Genomic DNA, 25997 nt, shown 5'->3' with positions numbered 1-25997 from the left:
AGACGGGAATTTGAGCATGTTTTTTTTTTTTTTTTTTTGTATAACAGTTGTCATTCACAGCCAAAGCATGTGATGTGAGATGGTCTAACTAGAATTCATGACTTCCCCTGCTGGTCACACCATGCTCAAGTAACATTCCTGGTGTGTGCTGATGATATTTGTCACTCATATATGTCAAATAAAACCCACCAATTATATACACCAATATTTTCAATTAACTAACGACCAATATGTGAGCGGACTCATTGATAAACATGCATGACAAGCTGTGAAGGGGGACCTGTGGCAGCAGTAATCAGAGCAGTATTCAGCCAGAGCATGGAGCAGCTTTCCCCTGCTTACAGCTGGTCCACAGCATAATATCTCAACATGTATTGGTCAGATTGCCATCTCATATGGTATAGATATTTATGGTCCCCAGACAATGAAGCTTAATGTTTTTTTCAAAGCCTCAACTTTTACCTAGCATCTTTGTTGGGTTCGATCTTTCGCAAATCTTGCATGAAACGTACTGAACTCCTTCTTGGGACCCAGAGGACAAACTGTCCACTTCATGAGCTTTCCTCTAGCACCACTATCTGCCAAAATGTCATCTTTGCATATCTCATAATAAAAAATTAAGGAAAAAGGAAAAAATTTTAAAAGTTATTTTTGCTCTACTAGTAAGGCTCAACAAATCACCACTTTCTTTGTTCACTGAACGCTTTCACATTCTTCAGATTGGAATAGATTGGTTTACAACAAGTAACAGCTGACCCAGCTTCCTAACCATATCTGGAAAATATATTTTGTCAATGTGTAGAAAAATGACAAGGTTCACTTAAAAACTAGTCTTGCTTTGCCAGACCTTCCTCCACAGCGCTGCGGAGGAGGGTTTGGCTAGTTCACACAGCATTCTGTGATGGGAGAAAAACATGCTCTGGTTTATTGGCATTTCTTTAAACCAATCACAACTGTCTTGGGCGGTGCTAAGCGCCGAGCAGAGCCACGGTGCCTCTGCAAAATAGCCTCCGGAAGGAACTTGTTTTTTTAGTCGTACAACAGAAAACTCAGATTGGACAGATCTAGCTAGCTGTCTGGATTTACCCTGCAGAGATCTGAGGAGCAGTTAACCATAGTCCTCAGAAATCCACCGGAGTTTAGAATGCCAACACAAAGAAAGCGGAAGGTACATCCAGCTGAAAAGAGTGACATCTGGCGGAATTTCCAAAGGCATTCTAGCAATCCCAGAAGTGAAACGTTGTGAATGTAGACTACTTAAATACCAACCTGGTTGTTGCCACATATTCCCGTGATTATGAGAAATCCCCCATACTGTAAAGGGTATACGCCACTAAGATTTACACATTACATCCATCCTTCAACCTTAAAGTGTTCATATTATGCTCATTTTCAGGTTCATAATTGTACGTATTTAGAGGTTGTACCAGAATAGGTTTATGTGGTTTAATTTTCAGAAAACAATATTTTTGTTGTACTGCACATTGCTGCAGCTCCTCTTTTCACCCTGTGTGTTGAGCTCTCTGTTTTAGCTACAGAGTGAGGCATCTCACTTCTGTTACATCTTTGTTGGGAGTCGCACATGCGCAGTAAGTACTGCTAGCTAGTCAGAAGCAGAGTACGAGGGAGTGCCATGCTAGCAGCTAGGCGAGCATTATAACGTGTGTTACAAAGTGACGCACGTTCATCACGGAAGTAAAGGCCAACACATTCTCACTCCCATCTCGTAAAATACGGACGCTTGGTCAGAGTGCATTTGTTGTTGTTATTGACACTAAAGACACGCTTGGTCGGGACTATTGGCGTCCCTTTTGACGCAGTTAGGTTAAGGAAAAGCTTGTGGGTTGGCTTACGTTTCCGTGACTCGTGGGAAGAACGGGACGGTTGAGTTTAGGAAAAGGTTGTGGGTGGGCTTACATTTCCGAAGACTCACGGGAAGAACGGGACGGTTAAAGACACACACGGGACATGAACCCCGGTCTCCTGGGTGAAAGTCCTATGTTTGACCCATCCACCACCCAAGCCAACCTCCCTATGCGGAATTTCCTCCTTACATACTACGCGCTAAACCCCGTGTAGATGCTGCTCTCCCCGATACGTTCTACAAATACGCTGAAGGGCTCTTTTTTTGTCGCTTCAGACGCTGACAGCCACTGTCCAAACGTCCGTATTTTACGAGTTCGGAGTGAGAACGGGTTGCAAAGGCTGGACTACAATAGAGCTGTTTGGAGCAGTTTGTGAAGATGGTAAATCCCTTTGGGGTGGACTTTGGGCTTTTTCACTTTGTAAACCTATAACGTGCACAAAAAAAGATATATAACACAATAAAGGAAAGGGAAAAAGCCAAAAAGCATAATATGAGCACTTTAAGTTTTAAGTTGACCAATGAAAAAAATATATTAATGTTTTCCTATTTTTATCCAGTAATATATGTGGTTCAGAATAAAGAGTGCTGTATTATGATTCACTTTGTCCAAGCTTTCTTAGAGTCAGCAGCTTTGTATGTTTTGTGTGCGTTTGTGCTCACAAGAGAAAATTAAACTCTACGCGTTGTGTGTGTGCTTTGTTTTTCTCATTTCCAAACTGTCACGCTTTGATAGATGTCCATGGATCTGGCCATTGACACTGGTTGATAAACTTATAGATTTGGTAGTATAGGGATGATAGATCAGGCTTTAAATAACACATGTCTGTAGATTCACACACAATATATAGGGCCAATATATAGGGGACCTCATCCCACAGCTGTCTGTTGTGATGAATGACTATAGGGACGTCCTACCACTAACCTTTGGTCCTCCAAAGTCTACTTACTTCTCTTGACTGCCACTGAAGCCTACTGAGTGTTGATTCCTCTGTCCTTTAAGTTTTGTTTCTTTCAATGTGCAGCGTGGCAAGATAACACTAAACCCATTTAAATCACAGGATATGATAAGAGCACTCTTGTGGAAAAAGTCCATGTTTTGCTCCCTGAGCAAAGAACACTCTTATTGTACCTGAATGAAAGGGGTTGGATGCACCCTAGCAACAGCCTGGAGGCAATGCAGCGCTCTCCTTTATCTACTTCTTTTATTTTGTTCCCAGTGGCACACTACCATGTATACACCAAGATGTGCTCTCGTCTACATACTGTAATAAAAAGGCTTTCAGTGTAGTGAATGCAGCAACATCTGACCGTTACATAAGCAGATGTTATACATTGTTTAACTGTCATAAAATTCATATCGCTTATTCTGACGCTTACATTTACCTCTGTGGTTGTTTTGTTTTGAAGCGACATACTTTAAGAACACACTTTGTGATTTTATTTCCCCAGCAAATTAAACAGTATTTAAAAGGTCTTGAGGGAAAAACTTGACAGGAGCTTGATACGCAGGACAACCTTACTTGCATCTAAACATACTGCACAGCTCTTATCTTTATATGAACTAAATTGGACAACTTATCAGTAAAGGAAAATAATTGCTTAGGAATATGTGATTGGTATTGGTACCACTATGAAAATTGTGATTGTGAAATATATTCATGTAATATGTCACTTGTGTATGACCAGTATTCTAAAATGCTTACACCTCGCCGTGAGTTTGCCAGGCAAACAGCAGATACTTCCCCCTGATTCTAGCCTCTATGTTAAGCTAAGCTAACCGGCTACATACAGCGACCAAATATGAGAGTGGCATCAATCTTCTCATCTAACTCTCTGCAAGAAAGTGAATTAACTTATTTCCCAAAATATCAAACTATTCATGTAATCCTGTCAAATGATAATTACTAGAACAGATTGACAGAAAGAGTTAAATATAACTTGCTGTGCTTTTGTAAAAACTGTTGATTGATTACAATAGATCAACTCATTTCAATGTTTTATCCCAATACCCATACTATCATACTATTCAGTATGCCAGAAAAAAGATTTAGCATGTCCCAAATGCAGTATGCATTGGTAACCAGGATGTTCTACTGCATCCAGTCGCATTTTGCAGTATTCAAGCCAGCATGCTTTTTTGGCTATTCTGACCCACAATCCTTTGCGCTGCAGAAGATACATTACATTGACTGAGCCGCCGAGAGAGCCAGACAGATGACAGCTCATGGACAGAAGCCTGCGACGGATATATGAGCAGGAGTTTAGGGTGCAATGTATGACAAAGTATGTATCAATTGAATGCATACTGCATGCAACAGTACCCACTTAGTAAGGGCAGCTGCAGTACAGTAGAAAGTAGATGCGATTTGGATCGCAGTCTTGGTAATCCACAGCGAGTTGTACCAAACACATTTAGGTTAGAGTTAGTCTATATCCACGATGTTCCACTTCCAGGATTGCTCCGCCCATGACAATTGTGATTGGTTTAAAGAAATGCCAATAAACCAGAGCATGTTTCTCTCCCATCCCTGAATTCTGTGTGGACTAGTCAGACCCTCCTCTGCAGCGCAGTGAAGGAAGGTCTGGCAATGCGAGACTGGGTTAGAGTAGACTGTACAGTGGAAAAGGTCAAGTTTAGGTTTTTGGCCCTGGTTAAAGCTATAGCGCACAACTATTTTACATAATGAACGTCCGTTACATTCAAGCTATTACCAAATGAGTTGCTAAAAAGCTATTTAAGCCTACCAGCTCCACACAACTCTCTCTGTATTTCTCAGAATGGCTATGTTTACAGCGTCTGCAGCGTTCAGCTCAGGACATAAAAATAAGATAGTTATCACTTCTGAAGAGTCCATTTTCTAGTCCTCCATGTCCTCCTTGATTTGATGGTTAAACACTACTAGCGACTGCACGGAGGAGGGGTGCGATCACCGAAGGCTTGCGTCATGTGGATGTGCCAACATCAACAGTGTTGTTGTCATTACTTTGCAATAGATTACCAGAAACTAAGTACTATAGCTTTAAAATAAGAGTCTGCCAATCCCAGCCGAAGGAGGTGAGATGTGTCTGTAGTCTTAAAGGAAGGGGTGCTGCAAAGGGCAACAAAGGCTCAAGTGCCCTACACACATGGTTTTAGTTACTCCGACTCACCTGCTGTCATGGGGTCCAAACATCCTGTAGCGGTGGCCTGTGTCTGCTTCCTGGACCACAGCTTTACCCCTCAGTGTACCATCTGTAACAATAAGGACAGCGATGGAAATGTTGGATTTCATAACCTTGCAGGCTGGAGGACCCCAGTGGGCGGCCTGCCGGAGCACTGCTCGCTGTGATTTGATTATGAGCCCCTTCAGGACAGTGTTATAATCCAGTGACTATTAATTAAACCTACAGGAAGATCCCATGTGGCCTCACGCAGGGGAGATATGGATGTTTACGGACTGCAATCTGTCCCAGTGTTTGTACAGTTTTAATTGTGCCAATTAATGACTTCTCACAGTCAGTATCTGGAGCTGAGCCACAGGTGCAGTCAGGTTGGCCCACTTGTTTTGATCCACGTCTTGATCATGTCCTTTCTTGCAGTTCAGCAAAACTTGCAATGCAGTCTGACGTAAGATATAACTAAATCATCGTATACCTTTCGCCAAGCACATGCAAACTATAGGTCTTCCTTTGTAAAGCACACCATTAGTATTAATTCATCATCAATCAATGATGATCAATTCATCAACTCTGATAAGCTCTTATTGTTAAGGAGGGTTCAGTTTTAGAGGTTGATTGCCATCGTCATGGGGCATCGGTCAGAATGCATAAGTGAGCCACAAAGAAGTTCTGTCCATTCAACGAAGATTTATTTAACAAAAGGGGGTGAGGCAAATGATAATGGATAACATAACAGACACACATGGGTTGGAGAATCTAGGAAGAAACAAATAGAAATCAGAACTTAACAAAGCCAATATTCTAACATGTTTATCATAAAGTAACTAGATAAATAAAGCTGTCATTCAAATATCAGACATGTTATCGAGAAATAAAGTGCAACGTAAAACTCATCTTAACAGCTGCCGCCCCATGTGAAGGTGTAAAAGAGACAGACTGAGAGCGAGTGCAGTCTTAAATAAGGAGTGACCAGGTGAACTCAATCAGGTAATTAGGGTGGAAACAAAAGCCAATCAGTGGTGAAGACAGCAGATGAAAGGAAGTGAGGTACAGGAAGTGAGGTAGATGTGGAAAGCAAGTGCCAAAATAAGATTAAAAAAATAGGGATCTTTAGTACACTTATGATTTTGTCTACTTTTTCCCAAACAAATCATCAAATCAACATCTCGTTCTAAAATCTGATCTAGTTTAGTTCCAGTTCTACCTGCACTTTCTATATAGCAATTAAAAAATAGCAATTAAAATAAATACTGAGGTCGTGAGTCTCCCCAACACAACCCAAAGACAACAACAACATTGTGTAAAATCTCTAAAATGTCTTCATTTTGGGGCCTTTTCATAGTTATCTGTTCAAATACATTTTATGCAAGTGGCATCATCCCATTTGTCTCATACCTCTTGGCCCAAACTCTATTGTAAGAATTACATTGTATAGTTCATGCTTGCAAATGTTTTTATTAATTTAACCCAAAATGACACTATAAGTGTAAAACTAGTTATAAATAAGCAAAGTATTAATATACTTACATACAATACATGGTTTTTCTTCGCACCTGTTAACCTACCTTTCGGTATACAAATGTTTTTTTGTTTTTTTAAAGAATGTTTTTTATTCGTATAGGATCATTCTAAGGAAATTAGAGAGTTATTATTTTGGAGTAAACAAGAATAAAACAGATACAACTCACACTGGCTGCATGAGTGTCCATGCCCTGGCCCACGTGCTCCTGTTACATAATGCAAAAGCCACACACGGTTCCCGGCGCTTTACTCATCCGAACGAACAGATGATGTGTGCAGTCCATGCATGGACAGTCATAAGTGGGCAGGACTTAAAGCTCCGGACACAGCAGCAGAGGTGCTGCAGAGTTCAGACCTGGAGCTCCGTGTACAGGCTCAGCGAGACCGAAGCTTTCCGCGGTGCTGAACCGCTCCTGAGGCTGCTGCTGCTGCCGCTGGATCATCACTCCAAATTTCCCATCACATGTACTCATCTGTGACAACAGCCGGGAAGTAAGTTCTCTAATGTGATCGGTCCTCCAGTTTGTCATTGTGTGAACTTTTGCATGAAGAAGTCATCCTGGAGCTGTGAACATCATGCATGCGTGGCCGGGTGGGTTGCAGGCTATAACTTTGTGCTGTTGTGTAACTTCATGTCCCATTCAATTGAAATAATGTAAAAATCCTTGGTTCAAAAATTCATTACAATTCAATGTTTTAAAAGAAAGAAAAATATTTATCTCTCCCTTAATTAGACAGGCGGATCCAGGTATGTACAATAGAGACAGCCACAGCATCACAATAAAACAGGGAATATAATTATATTATATGTGCTTTATTAATTCTGTTTTATTTCGTAGACGATGATAAGGCACCGACATGTTAAACTGTACTCACGGTATCAGGGCAGAGTTGATTTTGTGCTTGGAGCAAATCTACACAATATAAAGGCAGATTCACCCACTGCGTGAAGTCCATCTTATGACCTGCATGTTTGGAATACAGTGGAGGAGTTTACGTGTCACTTGGTCAAAATTGAAGTTTTATAAGGAGATCATTTAATGAAATCATCTGCTTCTTCCAACCTTCTTTTAACAGCAGTAAGACACATATTTAAAATGCCTGTCTTTAAATCTTTGAACTAATTCCACTGATGTCTGTGTTTAAGAAATAGTTCTTTTTTAACCAGAAGAATAAAACCAAATTACAGAAAGTGTTTGGGGTGATATACTCAGAGATCACTACCAGCAGGGATTAAAAAGAGGACACAAAACAGTGTTGCGTTGCATGATTATTAATTTAACATTTTTAGATCTATATATTTGGCTCTGTTTAGTCTGGCAGATCCTACATTCAAGGTTTACTTTAGACAACATCATTTCACCCTTTTTAGTTGGAGAAGTCCTTGACATTTTCAAAGCTGCTGTCATAATCCACAGGTATGAATGGGAGGTATTACAGGTATTACAGCCACGTGGGACACCATATGTCACTGCATGTGCTCTGTTCTCAGAAATCATTGGCACGGCTTCTGAGGCTTTCGTGAATCTACTTTACTCTATTTTATTGCTGTTTTAAAATAAAGTGATTTGTCCACATTTTTCTTCCAACCTGTGCTCCAGAACGGCTTTTATTTTCTGTATGTGTAAATCAGTGTGGTCAGGCATCACAGTGTGATTTATCTGCTGCTCAGGAACCAAAGTAGGTGTCTCAATAAGGATCGATGAGCCATAAAATTGATGTTGCTCAATCTTTTATATTCTTTAAAGCTGCATTTGTTTTTCTCCTCAATGCCACCGGGGTTTCTATCCTCGTTCTGGGCTCTGTAGTGTTTGTATCTCTTTATGACCTTAGGTAACCTGCACAACATAACTTCCCTGGTCACTTTTTGAAACCCACATATCTGCTGAGTTTGCTTGTGAATAAGGATAACACGTTTGTGATGTTAAAAAAGGTTGTTGTTTTTTTTTTACTTCCTGATTTGTAAAGCAGGAGGGTCATGGGATAAAAAATGTAGGATGGAGCTGAATTAATGCAACCCTCCCCTATTACATATTCTGCCAATGCAGCATAAAGTAAACTGTCAAGTAGAGTTGCAGTGAGCTGCAAAAATGTTGGTTGTGTTGCGTAACTTGTAAGTATATTTTGACTGTGCAGATACTCAAAAGGATTTAGGAGGGGGTAAAAAACCTAATAACTTTAAAATCCAGTCTTGTATAATTTTCTGGCAGCAGATAAAAATCAGTCACATCCTAAAAGTATAAAATCCTCCGTGCAGGAAGGTTATGCAGTCTTTCGTGGAAAATCGTATTAGTTGTAGAAGTCATCAAACGACATCAAACATCACATTGTGCAACTATACTATTCTCCAGTTTTCATTAGCAGCCTTGTCGGGAGTGGTTTCCACTGACTGACTCTGACTAATGTGTTGTCTTGTTGTGTAAACTTCGTGTCTACTTCATGGCTTTCTATTGATCTTGAGTCTTGTTCATTTAGCTTCCTTCAATACACGCGGCTACCTGAACTGTCCAGCCTGATGTAACCACAGGCCATTTGATAATTGATACTGAGGCAGGCAGTTTTTTTCATTATGCCTTCAAGTCTCCTATTAAAGCTCCGCTTGGCCCTTTAGTCCCATCAACCAGAGAGCAGGGGAGCTATCAACGTGTCTTTGTGATCAGCGGGGTGGTAAGGAGAAAGATGAAGCCTCCTGGAATAGAATCTGCTGACTGGGGAGTGCACCTACAGCAGGAAATGTCTCTCCACTTCACGCCATTAAAGAGCCTACGGAGAGTGTTTCTGTGCAAGAGTGCAGCAACTCTCTGAGGATTACCTCCACATTATTCTCTTCCATCATCAGTGTCTGATTTATTTCTCTTTTACCATGCTGTGCCTGAGCTCAGGAGAGGCGTAGTGCTTCAGCCTGGTCTCAGATATTCTTTTAGAAGATCAGACGAGGAATGTCATTTTTTTGTAGTTTTACACAGTTACAAGTTTAACACAAGACTGTTTTGTCTCTTTTTCACTGGCATATGTTCTGGCAGGGGTACTGCTAGGTTTGAAAACCCCTTACTCGTGGCCCTAAAAATCTATAATCCTTGGGACCCCCCCAAAAACGAGATGAGACATCTCAAGGGGTTTATCCTAATAAAGAAATTTTAATATATATGTTCTAGGGCCCCTGTCGAGCTCTGATCCCCCTGAATCAATCAGACTTTCTCCCTCCATTCAGCACCTCTGCACGCTGGAAACTCACTCACTCACATGGCATCTTGTCTAGGGCCGGGTATTCACAATGATTCCCTGAATCCATTGGATTCCGATTCACAAGGTCCCGATTCCATTACATTTCTGATTTGATTCAACATCAATTAGGTTAGTAAAATTTCAGATTAGAAATTACAATACCAATTTTGCCTGGATATAATAAAGAGATTCTCAGAGAACTTCTGCTGTAAATTGTACAAGCAAGAAGCAACCCTCAAATCTTTTTTACAATGCACCAGGTTAATGTTTACACTAAGAATTGACACCCAAAAAGGGGGTCAATTCCACACATCCATGGTGAAAAGGCGTATATATTTAAAGATCGATTTCAGGATTTTATTAATCGTTATGAGATCACTCAAACAAATATAGATTTTAATTGGAGAATGGATTATTTTAACCCAGCCATAATCTTGTCATTTACCCCCCCCCCCTCCCCTCCCCTCCCCCCTCAGGTATCTTGATGACTGAATCCCCAAATGAAGGCATTCCTGGTGACTCAAGATATGAAAATAGACAACTCACTGCAACACGGCCAAACCATTCAAGTGATTCAATAGCATAACGTTCTCTGAAGCACTAAAACGCAGATTATTTACAGCCTGCGAGAACTTTGATTGATCCATGGAACATCATCTTCAGCCACTCGATTGGGATTTCTGACCACAGCTTTTGTATTGTTGACTACTCTTGAGGGATCTACTGTAATTAAACACTCACTGAGCATGCCTCGGCTTGCTGCTCGGCTCGCCAGAGTGCTTATTCATTTGCACTACTAATTTTCCCCGCGGTAGTTCTGCTGAAACTATTTCTTTGCCCTGTGTCTTGTGGGAAACACTGTGGCCAAGTTCAAACTGTTGACATCTGCCACATTTTCAACATGTGATCTCCTTCTGGGTTTAGAAATCGCTAACAAAGGTGACCCTGCAGAGCCATGCACGTTCCTCATCTCTTCTGAAATAAAATCTACACAGTAAACGATTTCAACCTTCAAAACATTCCCTCACTTCCACGATGAGTGACACAAACTACTGGGTTGTGGACTATGAAGTCTCCTCTCCTGCTCCGCCCGGGTTCCCCAGGGGCCCAGCAGTGCTGCAGCCCACGGCAGGGCACCCCGAGCAGGGAACGGCCCTGTGTTTCGTTGGCCTCCTCGTGCTGCTGCTGCTCTTTCTGGTTGTCCGCTGCATCCGTATCTTATTAGACCCGTACAGCAGCATGCCGGCATCCTCGTGGACGGACCATAAGGAGGGGCTGGACAGAGGACAGTTTGATTATGCGCTGGTGTGAAGATAAGGGGTGATCGGGAGATGGAGAGAGGGATGAATTTGGAGATATGTAAAGGTTCTTTTGAGGGACTTTTGATGGATGATGTTTGTTCCGTGCCCTGTTCAAAGCTTCTATTTCCAAAGTTTTCAGCTCCTGAAAATGAAAGAAACTGCATGTTGGTTGTTTGGATGGGGTACTGGAATGCAATGCTGTAAAGATAACAGCATAAAAATAACATTAAACTGTATCTGTATGAGGATTTAATTCAGAGAGAAATGGAGGAGACATACCGGAAGTCCTGGATCCATTTTAATTCACAGTAATTAATGATTTATTGGAGACTTATGGTGTCTATGATGTCACACTGCAGCTTCTAGAGTAACACTGCAGGAAGACAGTGATCAGTATCGCAGCATTACGTTAAGACTCCTGTTTGTCATGTCATTTTGTAATTCTATAATGTGTTTACAAATCCCAGGGCTGAATTATAAATGGAGAGCAGAGCTGCTGCAAGAGAGGCTCTGATTGAATAAAAGAGAAATCAAATAAGTTTAGGGCAGACATGGAAGTCATTTAGACAGAATTAATACGCATTAGTACAGCAGATTTAAAGCAAGATTGTCAACTGTATATGCCATTTTACTGTTAAAATGTAAAAATGACAGGTTTGAGCCTTTTTTGGAAATGCAGCTGAACCAAGAATTCAGAAGATGTCGTAGTTTCTCTGAAACTGGAAACCTTTTATTTTTAATGTGAACTATGCTGGATATTGTAAGGTATTTGTACCACCTCTAACATGATCCTCAGGTAAAATGATTCCTAACTAACCAAAGCCTCTATAATTCAAGGGAATCACTTGATTGTTTGTTGTCTCTATTTTCTTTCAAATTCACTGTGTCCTAAATTTCAATCTTATCTCACTATGAAAGCTGATGTTTTATAATACATAACAGTTAACGCAACATATTTTTATTTGAGGTTTTGCTATTTCATGTCGCAATGCCTTTAAGAGGCTTACGAAGCTCAGTTGTGATTATGAAATGCATGTATACCAATTTCATCTCCCTAATCCTTTTTGCCTTTAGGGTTAGTGCACCAGCCAAATCAGTTCACAGTGATAACACTCTGTCAGTGCCTGTAGGAATATGTGAAAAGCTTATATCTATTTCATACTAATCTTACCTTTTGCCACTTGTTTTGTAATATTGTTTCTGCCCTTATTAAAGTGAAAAGTCCTCTCTTTATAAAAAAAAAGGTTAAGTATTGATATTTGATTGATTTGTTAAAAAGTTGATTTGTTTCATTAATGATGACCAAATGACTGTTTATCAATACCAACCTATTGCATATGGTCCATCTTCCTGGATGTAGACTCTTGGTTGTAAAAAAAGTTATTTTCCTAATGTTTCTTTAAACTGGCATTCCATTTTTTATTGAAATAAAAATCTTTTATCTTGATTTTATAGTTTCATCACTTTACAGACCCTCCCCCCCACACACACACACACTTTAACTTTATCCCTAAAATCTAATGAAACACATGCCCACTTATAAAATTGAAAGAGAAACATTACATTCAGCTGCAGTGGGCATAGGAGTGCATAACAAGCCTCATAGGCACTTTTACACACACACACACACACACGCACACACGCACACACGCACGCACGCACGCACGCATACACACACAAACACACACAGGCACCACATATATAACACACTAACTTTCACTTGAGCAAATGCTGTCCTCACTGCCGCCCTACAATCAATATAAGCAAGAGTTAGAGCAAATTAAATCAATCGAATAATCAATTGGAGGCTCCTAAAGAGACACAGTCATTTAATTTATGAGGACCGGCACAGAGTCAGATCACCCCCCAAGATAAAATATATACCTCCGCTGAGTGACTTAGACCCTCATCACAGCACTCTGCTTGTTCAGATGAGTTGTTCGGATGAGTCTTTGAATGTTTTCAAAGATTTGCATCGGTCATCTCAAAAAAAATAGTCAAAGCACTGAACAAAAATATTTAAAGTGATTTAGGTAAGAATTATGGGACTCCTGTATTAAAGACAGTGGTATATATTATTTTAATTATAAAAAATTAAAAAAAATGTGTTAGTTGAAGTCATATAGTTTTAAAGTGCATTTCCTGAACACATCTTCATTTGGGTTTTTCCCATATTTCCCCTTTCAGCTTCATCCTGGTATTAGATTTAGACTTCAATTTGTGAGCACTCTCACTCAGGAATTTAGCCATCTGATTCGCTGAGACCTCTTCAGGATACTTTGAGAACCACAATTGTGAGTACACTGATCAATCAGTGCTCAAAAGTGCTTCTACACTATGAGGAAAAGCTCATTCAAATCCACTTTTAAGAAAATGTGTTTTTGAGAAAATAAAGAGAGAAATGTGTGACTTTCAGAAAGGGCTAGGATGAAAGTGAAATATGGAGAAAATGGTTTTCATTTTTCAAAAAGGATTAGTGTCAAAATGAGTGCATACTGGATACAATCCCTTACTTAAAAGTTATTATGCTGACTAAATGATAAACTATATAGTGTCCACTTCCATAGTACATTCATTCAAGAGTTGTTCTGATATCATCTAGAGTATCTTATTACTTAAAGAGAAACTATTGTAGGGCTGATCGCAGACATTCAGACATTCACGTCTCCCTCTGGATGAATTAAAGAAATATTGGTGACTTTTCCTCTAGCACCATCATCAGGTCAAAGTATAATGTTTTTTCTAATACTTTGGTTTATGACCAAATACTTGCTAAACTAATGACATTCCCATCAGCCTCAGCTGTATTCAGTGGCAATTAGTGAATGTTAGCATGTTTATATGCTAAACTAAGACAGTGAACATGATTAAGATTATACCCGCTAAAATAATGTGCATGTTAGCATTGTTATTATGACTCATGTTAGCACGCTAATGTTAGCATTTAGCTCAAAGCTCTAAGTCCTGAGAAAAGTGTTAACAACTGCTAAAAGCTATCAGCATGTCTTACAGTAATACATATATCTATTGCACTAATATGCCTACATTAAGCATAGAAACCTTAACTATAATGTTAATGTTGTCTTCCACTGTAACATTCATGTTATCTGGGGCCATAAACCTGGCACAAACACAGCCAGACTAACTGGACTAAAACAGCCCTTTTCAGTTTACAGTCCCCCCCCACCCCACCTCCCCCACTCATTAGTCCGGGAATTCACAGGGAAGATTTTGCTTCAGTGGGTCCTGACAAGTAACCTCCTTGATAAAAAAAACAAACAAAGGCTCTCAGTTCCCATCTCTCTCTCACGTACACACACTTTTGCATGTCTCACACAGATATGTAAATAAGGCTGCATCACAGAAAAACATGACCTCAGGCCTGACATGCATGACAGAAACTGTTCTGGGTAAGCATACTGTATGTGACATTTCAACATGCCACAATATTGCTGTGGTTGAGAGTGTAAATAAATATAAACTATACTAGTAATACTACTATAATTATTGTCATTTTATTTAGCATTTATTAAAACACTAAAATATTCAAATGGTACTTTTATCATATTTTAAAAGACATAAAGAAGTTATTTGACTGTAGCTTCATTTGAAGTAAGTAGCTGCAATGGCTGGTGTTGTAGCCTCAGCAGATCTGATAACCTTTCACTCTCTTTTCATTTTTTATTTTACATGCACACATAAGACACCTGTGTCTCTGTCTCAGTTCATGGACACACCACATCCATGGGACACACAGACAAGGCAGGTGCACATAGTATGCAAATAACTTCCTGAATCTGGACAAGGTCATTTTCTGCTAGTCCCCCCACACACACACACACACACACACACACAAACAAACAAACAAACAGATAGCACAGCCCACATCCACAAACAAGCAAATCATGTTTGTCTGTTGTAAAACGTACACAAACTCTGCTACAGTACTATCTCCCAGTATGTCCCGTAAACATGACTTAATAATACAGCTATGCTTGACACATAACACAGCTGCGGTCCTGACTGATGAGCATAGCAAAAAAGGACAGCTCATCTGCAAAACGGTAATGATATTATCAGCAGACAGCTGGCTTATCTCCCTACAGACAAGGGTTATCAGCAGAGAGCGTTGGTTCAAGAGGAGGATGGGGTGAGGAGGACCTGGGTGTGTGTGTGTGTGTGTGTGTGTGTGTGTGTGTGTGTGTGTGTGTATTTTAAGGGAGTGTGTGTTATTAGAGTTTGTCTTAAAGCAGTCAAACACAAAGCCCTCAGGGACAGCATGCACATTTATTCAGAGTAACGTCTGTGTGGACACAGGTGTGTTTACCTTGAAACTATCTTCAAAATAAGTCCTGGAAATGTCCTGGATTGTTGCTAGGGGGGTTAGGGTTACCTAACAGTCTCCTACTGAGTGGTAACTCAGGAGATGTATGTTATATCTACAGTGAGTATAAGGAAACGTAATAAGATATACTTGGTATTTCCTTTCAAAGATGTGTCAAGCATTTTATGTTAACTATTAAGTACAGTATCCATGACCTTGGTTTAATAATTGAACCTGGTTTAATAATTGAACCAGAGTGTGTTTTATTGCTCATGATTTCAACTTTGAACTTTGAATTTGTAAAAAGACGAATATGTTATCTCTTCTCTCAAAAGTTACATAGCCTATCACTGCTGCTGTAACTGTCTAACTCAATGTATTCAGGTTACAGAGCTTATAAACTGAACTGAAATGGCTTAGCCTAAACCATGTCAGTTTGTATTAGACCAAAGTGTAGACTACTGATGTTCAGTGTTTTCTTTGTTGCCCATGCTGAGCAGTGAACCGTCGCTCAGAGCAGGAGACGCCCCTTGTGTCTCATTCGCCGCTCTGCCGTCAAGCTACAACATCAAGACAGAGAATACCGGAAGACTTCAGAATAAAAGCACACCTGGGTTACCTTCACAAGCAGTTGGTGTTGATTGGCTGTACAGAACTGTGAAACACATGGGTTGAAATTAATTTAAAAAAAAAAAATGTTTTTGGAAGGTAACAAACATCTACTTCATTTAGCTGGAAAATATTTTATGACCGTGCCTCATATGTTTTTTTGTGTGCCTCGTAAGTTAGCTAGCCTACCTAATTAAACATTTGAAGGCATCTGCACTTGTCTGTTTGTATTGTGTCTTCTGAAAAACGTGCTTTGGGAAACAAAAACGGACGTCTTTTAGCAACCACGTTTTCATTTTGGTGACTAAAAATCATTACAAACCATTACAAACGGTCTTTGCCATCAAATTATTATTATTTTGAAATAAGTATCGTCGTCTCTTTGTCGCGCCTAACTTGACACATGAACCGTGATGACTGAACGAGTCACTTCAACTGTGGTGAAGTCGTTAGGGTTACAGCGGTCCTGAGGCGCATTAACAGCCAAATAATTGGCTCAAACAAATTCACAGCTTGAGGTGGATTTATTCTTCTGTCCTCGAGATTTATCAGCTCATCATTTCCGTACAGCTGCCGCCAGGTGAGTCTCTTTTATGCAGCCCATTTCTTTCAACAGTTGAACTGCAACTTGGTGTGTTTCACCGTGGAAATTAATCTTTTGTTAATTCTAACTGGTTTTCAACATAGATGACATTTCTATATTACTGTGTAGGCGTGTACAGTATCAGCATGTGGTACTGGAGTTTATGGTTTTTATTCTGGTATTTATAATATAGTTTATTATTGCAGGGCCTTTCTCGTTTTTTACAGCTTTGCAAACTACATGTATGGTTGTTTTGTGGCATTGTTGACAGACGGAGTAATATTACTAATAAAGGATGTAAAACTTAATGTATTGTTTATAGCTTTGTTGTGACTTGTTAATAATAGTATCCATATTTTAATTGGTATTGTTGTAGTTGAGGTTGAGACAGGTATGAGATGTGGCAAATATGTTGTCCATAAGCTGATAACAAAAATATTTTTGGGCATTTAATCACCTTGGTCATAAAGCCTTCTTTAATATGATAGACCAAGGGACAGTAGATGTAAAATAGCCTCCTGGCTAATTCTGGCACATTTTACATTTATTTATGTGTTATTAGTGTGCATTGCCACTGCTAAATAAACCTGAAATAAATAAAATAAGTAAAAGGTGCAGTTGGACTCTTCATTGACCACTACAACAGCTGGTGTATTAGCAGACCGATGTGCAAAAGTACCTGGGTTACTATTGCTGAGATGAAACATGTAATGTTTGACACAGGAATGCTTGTACATTCTTACTAAGGGTGAAAAATAGTTGGCGATGCCCTTTGCTATGAGGTCCACTATTCTGTCATGACGTGCTAGGTAGTATACATTCCTTTGTAAGCATAACAGCCATTCAAGATGCCCAACATTGTTTCAGTGATCTGCTCTGTGATTTGATGCAAACGATGCGTCGTACAGAGATTCATAGATAGAAAAGAGATTTAGAGGCCTCTGAGGTCTGACTTGGCTCACTGCTTACTTAAATCCAAGTGCACAATGTCCCAGATTGGGTTTAACCAGAATAAATCACATTTGGTTGAATTGAGGCTTTATTATGTGGAAACCTCAGCTAAACATCACCGTGTTTACTTTTTCTTCTTGGCCTGTGCCTGTCCATCTGCAGCAGAATGGACCTGCTGCCTGACATCTGGAGGGAGGACTACTGGCTTCCTCCAGGAGTGACCTGGAGAGACGTGGAGCAGCTGGCAGACTCTGAGCGAGCACGACCCCGGGACCTTCTCATAGCTCTGCCTCTCGCACTGGGCTTTGTTGCTCTACGTTACGTGTTTGAGAGGTAAAACACACCTGATCTCTTTGTTCTGTCAAGATCTGGGGTGGTGTGCACGGGTTATTGTAGGCTTTACAGGACGACAATCAAACACTCTCTTAAACCATCCTGCCTGACCTGAAAAAATACCTACACACAATACAGCTTAGGATACCCAATCGTCTAATCTGATTTCCTATGGGTGAGCGAGCAGGCATTGGTATCATCAGGAAAAAAAAAGAGGCCTTTGGGGACTAGAAAGAGACAGACAGAAAGAAATAGAAATGTTATTCACTAAATTGAGGGGTTTCAAATTAAAGTTATTTTAAATTATAGCTTTAAACAAAATCCTGTTTGCATTAAATGCTTTTTCCTCATCTGATGCTTTTCACTTTGATCTTTATTCCCAAAATCTTATTAAACTCATGCCCACATAAAATTGAGAGAGAGAAACTATTGGTAGTTGCATTCTATAGCTGCAGTGGGCATAGTAGTGCATAACAAGCCTTTAACAAAACATAACAAAACCTTTACGTGTATATATATATATATATATATATACACACACACACACACACACACACACACACACACACACACACACACACACACACACCACACAGATAGTCTTCAGGGGTTTGGATTGGTTCATTATATCTCCAGAGTGTTAACTGTTGTAACAGTCAGTGGAATCAAATGGCTTGTTAAAGCTAATTAAAATGTCATTGTTATTCCTATATTGTGCTACTTTCTTCTGTAATATTCTGTTATCTCATATTTTCTGTATTAGGTATAAGTGTATATATATATTTATATATATATGAACAGATATATACTGTTCAGATTATATTTATGTATTTATGGCTGAACAACTGGTGGCCTGACTGTCTCACAGTGTGTGTTAGCGGTATATAATTTATGTAAGCTGTCTTTTGTTGCCAGGTTTTTTGCCCCACCCATGGGCCGATGTTTGGGGGTGAAGAACAGAATACAAGCGACTGCTGCCCCCTCCCCAAAGCTGGAGTCGTTTTACACCCAGAGGAGCAGACAGCCGACACAGGTTAGTCTGAAAAGGCCTCAGCAGGCATGCATGTTCGGCTCAATTTGTAGCTCGTTGTGAACATCATCCAGAAGAAGTTGGTTTTAATTTCTCAAATGCTCAATTTAAGCATTTACTTCCTCTTGTTAGTTTGCTGTTGCAATAATGTTCTGGGTGAAAAGCAAGGAAAGTGTTTTGTGACTGCTCCAGTTCCTTGTTCCTGGTAATCCTATCCTTACGGGAAAACACATTAAGTCATATACTCTTTCAGCTTTTGGGTAAACTAGAAATGCTTGTATGTATATACAAAATACTAACAAAGAATATAAAAATGCTTCACCGCATCACACAACCCAATTTAATTAATCCCAGCAGTCCTGTTTGTTTACAAAACCTGCAGATAAGAATCCATCTGCTTCAGGAGACATTAAAAACGCCTACACACAAACATCACTTCACTTATTCAGCTAACACTTGTACATTTTGCTTTGACAACACTTTGGGAGTATCTTAACACCACTGTCCATTTAGCAGATAGTGAAATTGATATTATCTCTCTGCCACTATCTTTTTCTCCCTTTTGTCATTGTCTCCTTCATGCCTGCCATTTCTGATTACATTATTATACCCAGTATCTTCCAAGATCACATTCAGCTCTCCATCCCTCCGCATTCCATTGATTTCTCCCTTCCATTGTTGTTTCAGAGTGAAATTGTTAATTTGATGTCGCTGTGTGGCAAAACGCAGAGGCAGATTGAGACCTGGTTCAGACTTCGCAGAAACCAAGACAGGCCCTGTCAAACCAAGAAGTTTGGTGAAGCTGCGTGAGTGCTGTCTCTCTCTCTCTCTCTCCACAACACTTTAATTGTTCAGTTTACAGATTACTTCCCTCAACAACACTTTCCTCACCACTCATTCCAAGAGACAGCTGTGGAAAAACCCCTTAATGAACTTATCGCAAGAGTTATCAAAAAAAGGCACACCCTTTTGATTGGACGTTCAATTGTCTGATCTGTCTGATGACGTGTTTTTTCTTGGCAGTTGGAGGTTCTTTTTCTACATCACAGCCTTCACCGCTGGACTAGCCTGTTTGATTGATGTGAGTATGATTTTCAAAAAACATTTTATAGCAATGACATTGCTATTCAAGTTTTATAGTTTTAAAAGCGTCTTTATTTTTTTTTTCTCTACAGAGACCATGGTTCTGGGACCTGAGGGAATGTTGGAGGAAATATCCAGTTCAGGTGAAGACATAACATCATCTCATTTTGTCGTTACTGTCCTCCTACATTAAAACATGATGAGGAGAGCCTTGTTTTATGTGGAATCCATTTTGATTAGTTTATAAGGGTAGTCTGACTCTAAAACCTGACTTTGAAGGAAACAGATTACATTTGTTTTAAAGAGGAAATGATGGTAAAGCATGGTGAACTATTCTCCGTCTTTATTCATGTCACTGAGAACAATGAATACTCTGTCACTTTCCTTTCGATTGAATTACTCATCCTATGGGTAAATACATCTAAATGACTCAATAACTAAGGAATTACATTTTTAGGAAGATAAGAACAATCATGTTTATGTTTTATTTATATATTTTATTCCTATTGTTTGCCAGAGGTCTCTCCTGCCATTTAAATCGGATTGCTATCAAGCTATGAAAAATTTGGTTTCTTTAGCTCTATATATTGATATTTAAAGGTGCTCTAAGCGATGTCACGCATTTTTTAGGCTACAACATTTTTTGTCACATACAGCAAACATCTCCTCACTATCCGCGGGCTGCCTGTCCCCTTAACACACGGTCTATGTAGACAGCCCAGGCTCCACAAACGCCAACAAAAACAAATTGTGCAAACCTGCACCACGAAACATAACAAACAGTCTTCCAGCGTTCCAGCCAATAACCAACAAGAAGAATTTGAGGGTGGGTGTTGGGGGGTTAGTGCGCCGAAGCACGGAAGGGAGGGGGAGGGGACGGGATGAGGAGGAAGGAGAGGTGAGCTAGCCTCCGTTTTGTTTGAAAATACTTTGAACGTCAACAAGAAGTGCCGTCACCCAACATCGCTTAGAGCACCTTTAACTCAGCCTGTTAGTGCATCTAGAGTAACTCTGCCCTAACAATATATTTGTAGAACAAAAACTTAATTTTAGGGATGTTACTTATGCTTACTTTCATTATGAATTAGATTTTTCTTGATAAAAATCCCCCCTAAGGATGTTCACTTTAAAAGTGTCAAAATAGCAGAGGATGGTTTCGATCCATCGACCTCTGGGTTATGGGCCCAGCACGCTTCCGCTGCGCCACTCTGCTGCACGGCACAGCTGGTACTCAATAGCCTATAAATAGTGTAGGAGGACGGTGCATATGCATGCCTCTGGGGCTGCTGGAAAGGCCACTGTAGGCAAGTCAGTGACAGTTACACTGGCACTATAATCCTTTTTGAGGATTTCTTTTCACTACTAATATATAGGCATATAAAATATTAGCAATAAGTATAAATACCTCTTACAGTTTCACAAAGCTCAACGTCTTTAAATGTCTTATTTTGTCCGACCAAAAGTCAAAAACCTAAAGATAATAAGTATTACTATCACAGAAGACTAAGAAAGCTACATTTATGATTTAAAAACATGTATTATCAAAATAGTTGCAGGTTAATGTTCTGTTGATCAACTAATGGCTTTAGCTCTACTTCATTTGCTGCTCTCCTTCCATACACCCTTCCTTCAAAAACAAATGGCTTTAAAGACAAAGTTTGACGATACAAATCTTAACTGAAAGAATGTAGCTATTAACTGTAAATTCTCATCTACATTATGAGTTTTGTTCCTCTGTTGCTAACCACTGATGGCCGCCACGGCTTCATTTTTGTGCCAGGGCCAGGGGTAAATGTCCTGGTGTTATTGAATCTTTTTTTTTTTTTTTTTTTTATTCAATTGAATAATGTTTTATCCACAGATCATGGAGAGAGCTCATTACTGGTACTACATGCTAGAGTTGGGTTTTTATGGCTCTTTGCTACTCCGAATCTCTGTGGACGTCAAGAGGAAGGTGAGGACCTCAACATCCATTCTAACTTACATTGCTTCAAAACACATTTTCCCTTAAGAAAATGACATAAGTGAAGGTACAAGCCTTATGTTTGCTTCAGCATGGTCATATTTCTTATTTGAAGTGTTGCACAATTCTGCTTCAATGAGAAATGTCACTAACACATGGTTAATCAGTGACTATACAAATTATTTTGTTGACATACGAAGATAGTTTAATTTCACTGAGTACATACTATTCATGTTTGATTTGGCAGGATTTTAAAGAACAGGTGATCCACCATTTGGCTACCATCTTCCTGTTGAGTTTCTCCTACTGTGCCAACTACCTTCGCATCGGCACCTTGGTCATGCTGCTTCATGACTCCTCTGACATCCTGCTCGAGGTAACATTTGATCTCACATGCTCTCCCACTGTCATGCTGCTTTCATGTAACGGTGGGATTCAAAAGAACAACTTGTACATTAAGTACATTAACCATGTCATCTATTCAGGCTCTAGGGCCCTGGCCAAACAGGCACAGGGGACCTTACAAATAGAATTAATCTCTTCAGGGCATGTCACTATAGAGTCACCTCCATGTTGGCCATATGTCTGCGTCTGTGAAGCTGTACAAACTGGCTGCCTAAATTAAGTAAACTACAATTAGAGGTTTACTCTGTGCTTGAAGTTGTTCTTAGAAAGTAGAATTGTGTCTAGTCTGAGCAGGCAGATCCTGTGATTGAGGCCTGATAGCTAAAAGTACTTTAGCAGCCCTAGGTGGCCTTTGTTCACCTGTACAAAACAATGGATTTTACATGAGAATTTAAAGAAAGTATCTATCTGTAAAAGGAAGGAATCTCTGTCCGACGGTCTGTCTGTCTGTCTGACTCATATGAGGCCGTAGCAGAGGCTTAATAGTTTTGAACCTTATCAACCACAAAAAGCAAGCAGGCAAGAAACCAAACTAACTGTCTGTCTATCGATCTCTGCTTGGTTTCAGTACCAACAGAGCTATACCCTACACATGCTGCCCCCGGCACGCACGCGCACACACACACACACACACACACACACACACACACACACACACACACACACACACACACACACACACACACACACACACACACACACACACACACACACACACACACACACACACACACACACAGCGCTATCCCTCTAAGAATATTAACTAGGCCTAATATTTAATGTTGATGCAGAGTCAGGGCTCTGCAGACTGACTGCAGCTCATCTTCACCTGGCTGTCTGCAATTTTAACTCTGCTGCGTGGGAGTGGGCAGTGAAAAAATTAAAAATAAAATGATGGTGTCAACAAATGAAGTTGAAAAGAAGATTAAAAGGTCATGAACTGCTCACCGGCTACACAGTCTCAGCTGGTGTCTGTATCAGCAGAACAGTGTTCACAAAAACAAGGAAATAACAACGCGGCTCTAATTACAGAAGAGACACACTGCCGTGTTTCTCATTAACGTGACAGAGGAAAAGCAGTCAGGCCGGCCAGAGTGACATTTAGGCCACTTTGACACAACGCAGTGCTTTCTACAGTTGCGGTGGTGTCTTCCTGCTGTTAGCAGCTTATCTCTCATCAACTTCTCACAGAACTTCATCTTCTGAATTTATTATAATTTTGTGTTTGTTTTTTAAAGCTTCCCGCCGTCTCCCGTGCTGCAGTACCACTCTCTGCCTGAACTGTTATTAATGGGCCGGTGGGGGGCGCTGTTTCACCAAAACATGACATAAAGAGTACTGATAAACTCTGTTGGCAGGCCACAGTGGTGGAAGTATTTAGATCTTTCATCAGCATCAAAAATACTTAAAGTACTAAAAGCAAAAGTACTCATTATGCAGAATAATAAATATTATTACTAAATTATGATAAGTGATGCATTCATGTGCTATCGCACTAATGTTGTAGCTGGTAAAGCTGGGGCTTTATTATTTTATATAGCTATGTAGCTTAATCTTTAATAGTACATCATTTATTAGTTGATTATATTTTGTATTAATAATCTAAATCTGCAAAGTAACTACAGATGTCAAATAAAGTGGAGTGGTGTAAAGAGTATAATATTTGCCTCTGAGATGTAGTGGAGTAGTATAAAGCAGCATAAAATAGAAATACTCAAGTAAAGTACAAGTACCTCAAAATTGTTTAGTGCAGTACTTGAGTAAATGTACTAAGTGACATTTGAGACAGCTGCAAGCAGCCATACAGGAGGCCAAGCAATCGACTGTACTAGTATACATAAAAAAGTTGTGCTGGATTCTTGCACTCAGTAAAACATGTCAAAAGAAACAACAGCAAAGACAACAATAAAGACATACGAATGATGCTGATAACATTTCAAATGTATGCAAGTCTGCTCGTGTTACAGACGCTTAATGGACTGAGCTGACAAAAATGAGCATGTAAGCTTATACATGCTCATTTCCTCATTTCATTTTATTTCCCCATGTTGACAACATGTTTTCCTCTTTACCTATTATTCTAATCCCCAGTGTTGGCTCATTAACTCGTTTTGCCTAATGCTTAACCCACGTTTTGTTTAGTGTAGTGACTTCGCTTTACATTAGCTTCAATTATGGTTTGTATTTGTTCATGTGTATTTTGCAGTCTGCCAAGATGTTCAACTACGGCACTGGCTGGAGGAGAACTTGTGACACGCTGTTTGTTGTGTTTACTATGGTCTTCCTTGTGACCCGACTGGTAATTTTTCCCACCAAGTAAGGTTTATTCTTAAGCTGTTTTTTTTCTCCATTTTTGGCAATAAAATGTTTAACTACTTCATGCAGCATGGCTGACTTGTAGTCTGTTGTCAGAAACACCTTTTTCAACATTCCTTTTATCATTTGATACCTACAGAATCATCCATACCACTCTGGTACTGTCCATGGAGGATTTTAAACCTTTTCCCGGCTACTACTTTTTCAACGTCTTGCTGATGGTGCTGCAGGTTCTTCACATCTTCTGGGCTGGCCTAATCTTGCGCATGGTTTATAAATTCATGAAAGGCAAGGTGAGAATCAGTAGTGAAATCAAACAGAGAGCATCTCTGACTAGTATTTGTAATCCTTGCAAAGTAGCTTTGATATGAATAGACATGTGGAGTCGATTTCTAAATGAACATCTCAGATAAGACTAGTTCTTCAGTTTTGTCACAACGTTTTTTTTGTTGTTTTTTTTTTAAACCTTGTATCTGCTTTTGTCTCCAGCTGGAAAAAGATGAACGCAGTGATGAAGAGAGCGACGTTGAAGAAGAAGAGGACAATAATGGGAGAAATGTGGATCAAGGAGGAGATCATTGTTGGGAGAGAAGTAAAGACAAACTGAACTCCCAACGGTCTATGCTGACCAACAATTGTGTCCTGAATAACTTGACCAACCACAGGGAGTCTGTAGCCGACAAGATGCGAAAAGCTGACTAAAGTCTTGATTATTACAGAAAGTCAGTTTTTGAAAATTGAAACAGCCTTGGTTTACATTGAGTGATATAAAATTAAATATGTGATTCTTCATGATGTTTACTACAGATTGTGTATGCTGATGCCACTGCTTCACACTTAATGGAGAGTGGAATTAGACAAGTGATGAGAGTTTCATCATTAATCTTTGTAAAATATTGACATAGCAGAGGATAGTTTCGATCTATCGACCTCTGGGTTATGGGCCCAGCACGCTTCCGCTGCGCCACTCTGCTACACACCTCAGAAGGGACTCGAACCCACAATCCCTGGCTTAGGAGGCCAGTGCCTTATCCATTAGGCCACTGGGGCTGCTGCAGTTGTTGCAGAACAACTGTTCACAATTCATTGCTCAGTGATAGTGACACAGACACTATAATGCTTTTTTTAGTCACTTTGCTTGTTTTCTTTCTTTAATTGTAACTAAGAAATATCAGAATAGCAAAACAAAAGATGAAAACTTATATTAGATAGCTGATGTAAGACCCAGACAGAAGTGTTTGTTTAATATTGTAAAATAATGAAATTGTTACACAACATGCCGTAGACATTTAAATGCAGGAAATAAAATCAAGATTTTACTCTTTCT

The 25997-nt window shown here is 39.7% G+C and overlaps 2 protein-coding genes, 1 long non-coding RNA gene and 1 other non-coding gene across 6 annotated transcripts in view; 2 read left to right on the top strand and 2 right to left on the bottom strand.

Annotated features, from left to right (window-relative positions):
* The window catches only part of LOC116037415, a 19995-nt gene extending 204 nt beyond the window's left edge, over positions 1-19791 (bottom strand). The window contains exons 1-2 of the long non-coding RNA XR_004101865.1: positions 19781-19791; positions 6715-6719 (exon numbers count right to left, since the gene is read on the bottom strand). This is a non-coding gene — a long non-coding RNA (uncharacterized LOC116037415). The remainder of the gene's footprint in view (positions 1-6714; positions 6720-19780) is intronic.
* LOC116037414 (cortexin-1) lies at positions 10372-12520 on the top strand. The gene has a single exon (XM_031281312.2). It carries the CDS (start codon positions 10808-10810, stop codon positions 11081-11083), a length of 276 nt encoding a protein of 91 aa, XP_031137172.1. The 5' UTR covers positions 10372-10807; the 3' UTR covers positions 11084-12520.
* On the top strand, positions 16319-25997 carry LOC116037411 (ceramide synthase 2-like). Of its 3 annotated transcripts, none has more exons than XM_036005087.1 (11): positions 16319-16565; positions 17695-17873; positions 18789-18906; positions 19591-19709; positions 19927-19984; positions 20079-20129; positions 21848-21940; positions 22197-22325; positions 24561-24670; positions 24810-24963; positions 25160-25997. In XM_036005087.1, exons 2-11 carry the CDS (start codon positions 17707-17709, stop codon positions 25370-25372), a joined length of 1212 nt encoding a protein of 403 aa, XP_035860980.1. In that variant the 5' UTR covers positions 16319-16565; positions 17695-17706; the 3' UTR covers positions 25373-25997. The 3 variants fall into 3 exon arrangements, with proteins under 3 accessions (XP_035860980.1, XP_031137165.1, XP_031137163.1); XM_031281305.2 differs by having other exon boundaries at positions 16422-16586; positions 17706-17873; XM_031281303.2 differs by having other exon boundaries at positions 16422-16586; positions 17703-17873.
* trnar-ccu lies at positions 25648-25720 on the bottom strand. The gene has a single exon. It is a non-coding gene; the product is annotated as a tRNA-Arg (tRNA).

Source organism: Sander lucioperca, chromosome 9 (assembly GCF_008315115.2).
Source record: "Sander lucioperca isolate FBNREF2018 chromosome 9, SLUC_FBN_1.2, whole genome shotgun sequence".
Classification (NCBI taxonomy): Eukaryota; Metazoa; Chordata; class Actinopteri; order Perciformes; family Percidae; genus Sander; species Sander lucioperca.
This window is presented reverse-complemented; position numbering and strand designations above follow the sequence as displayed.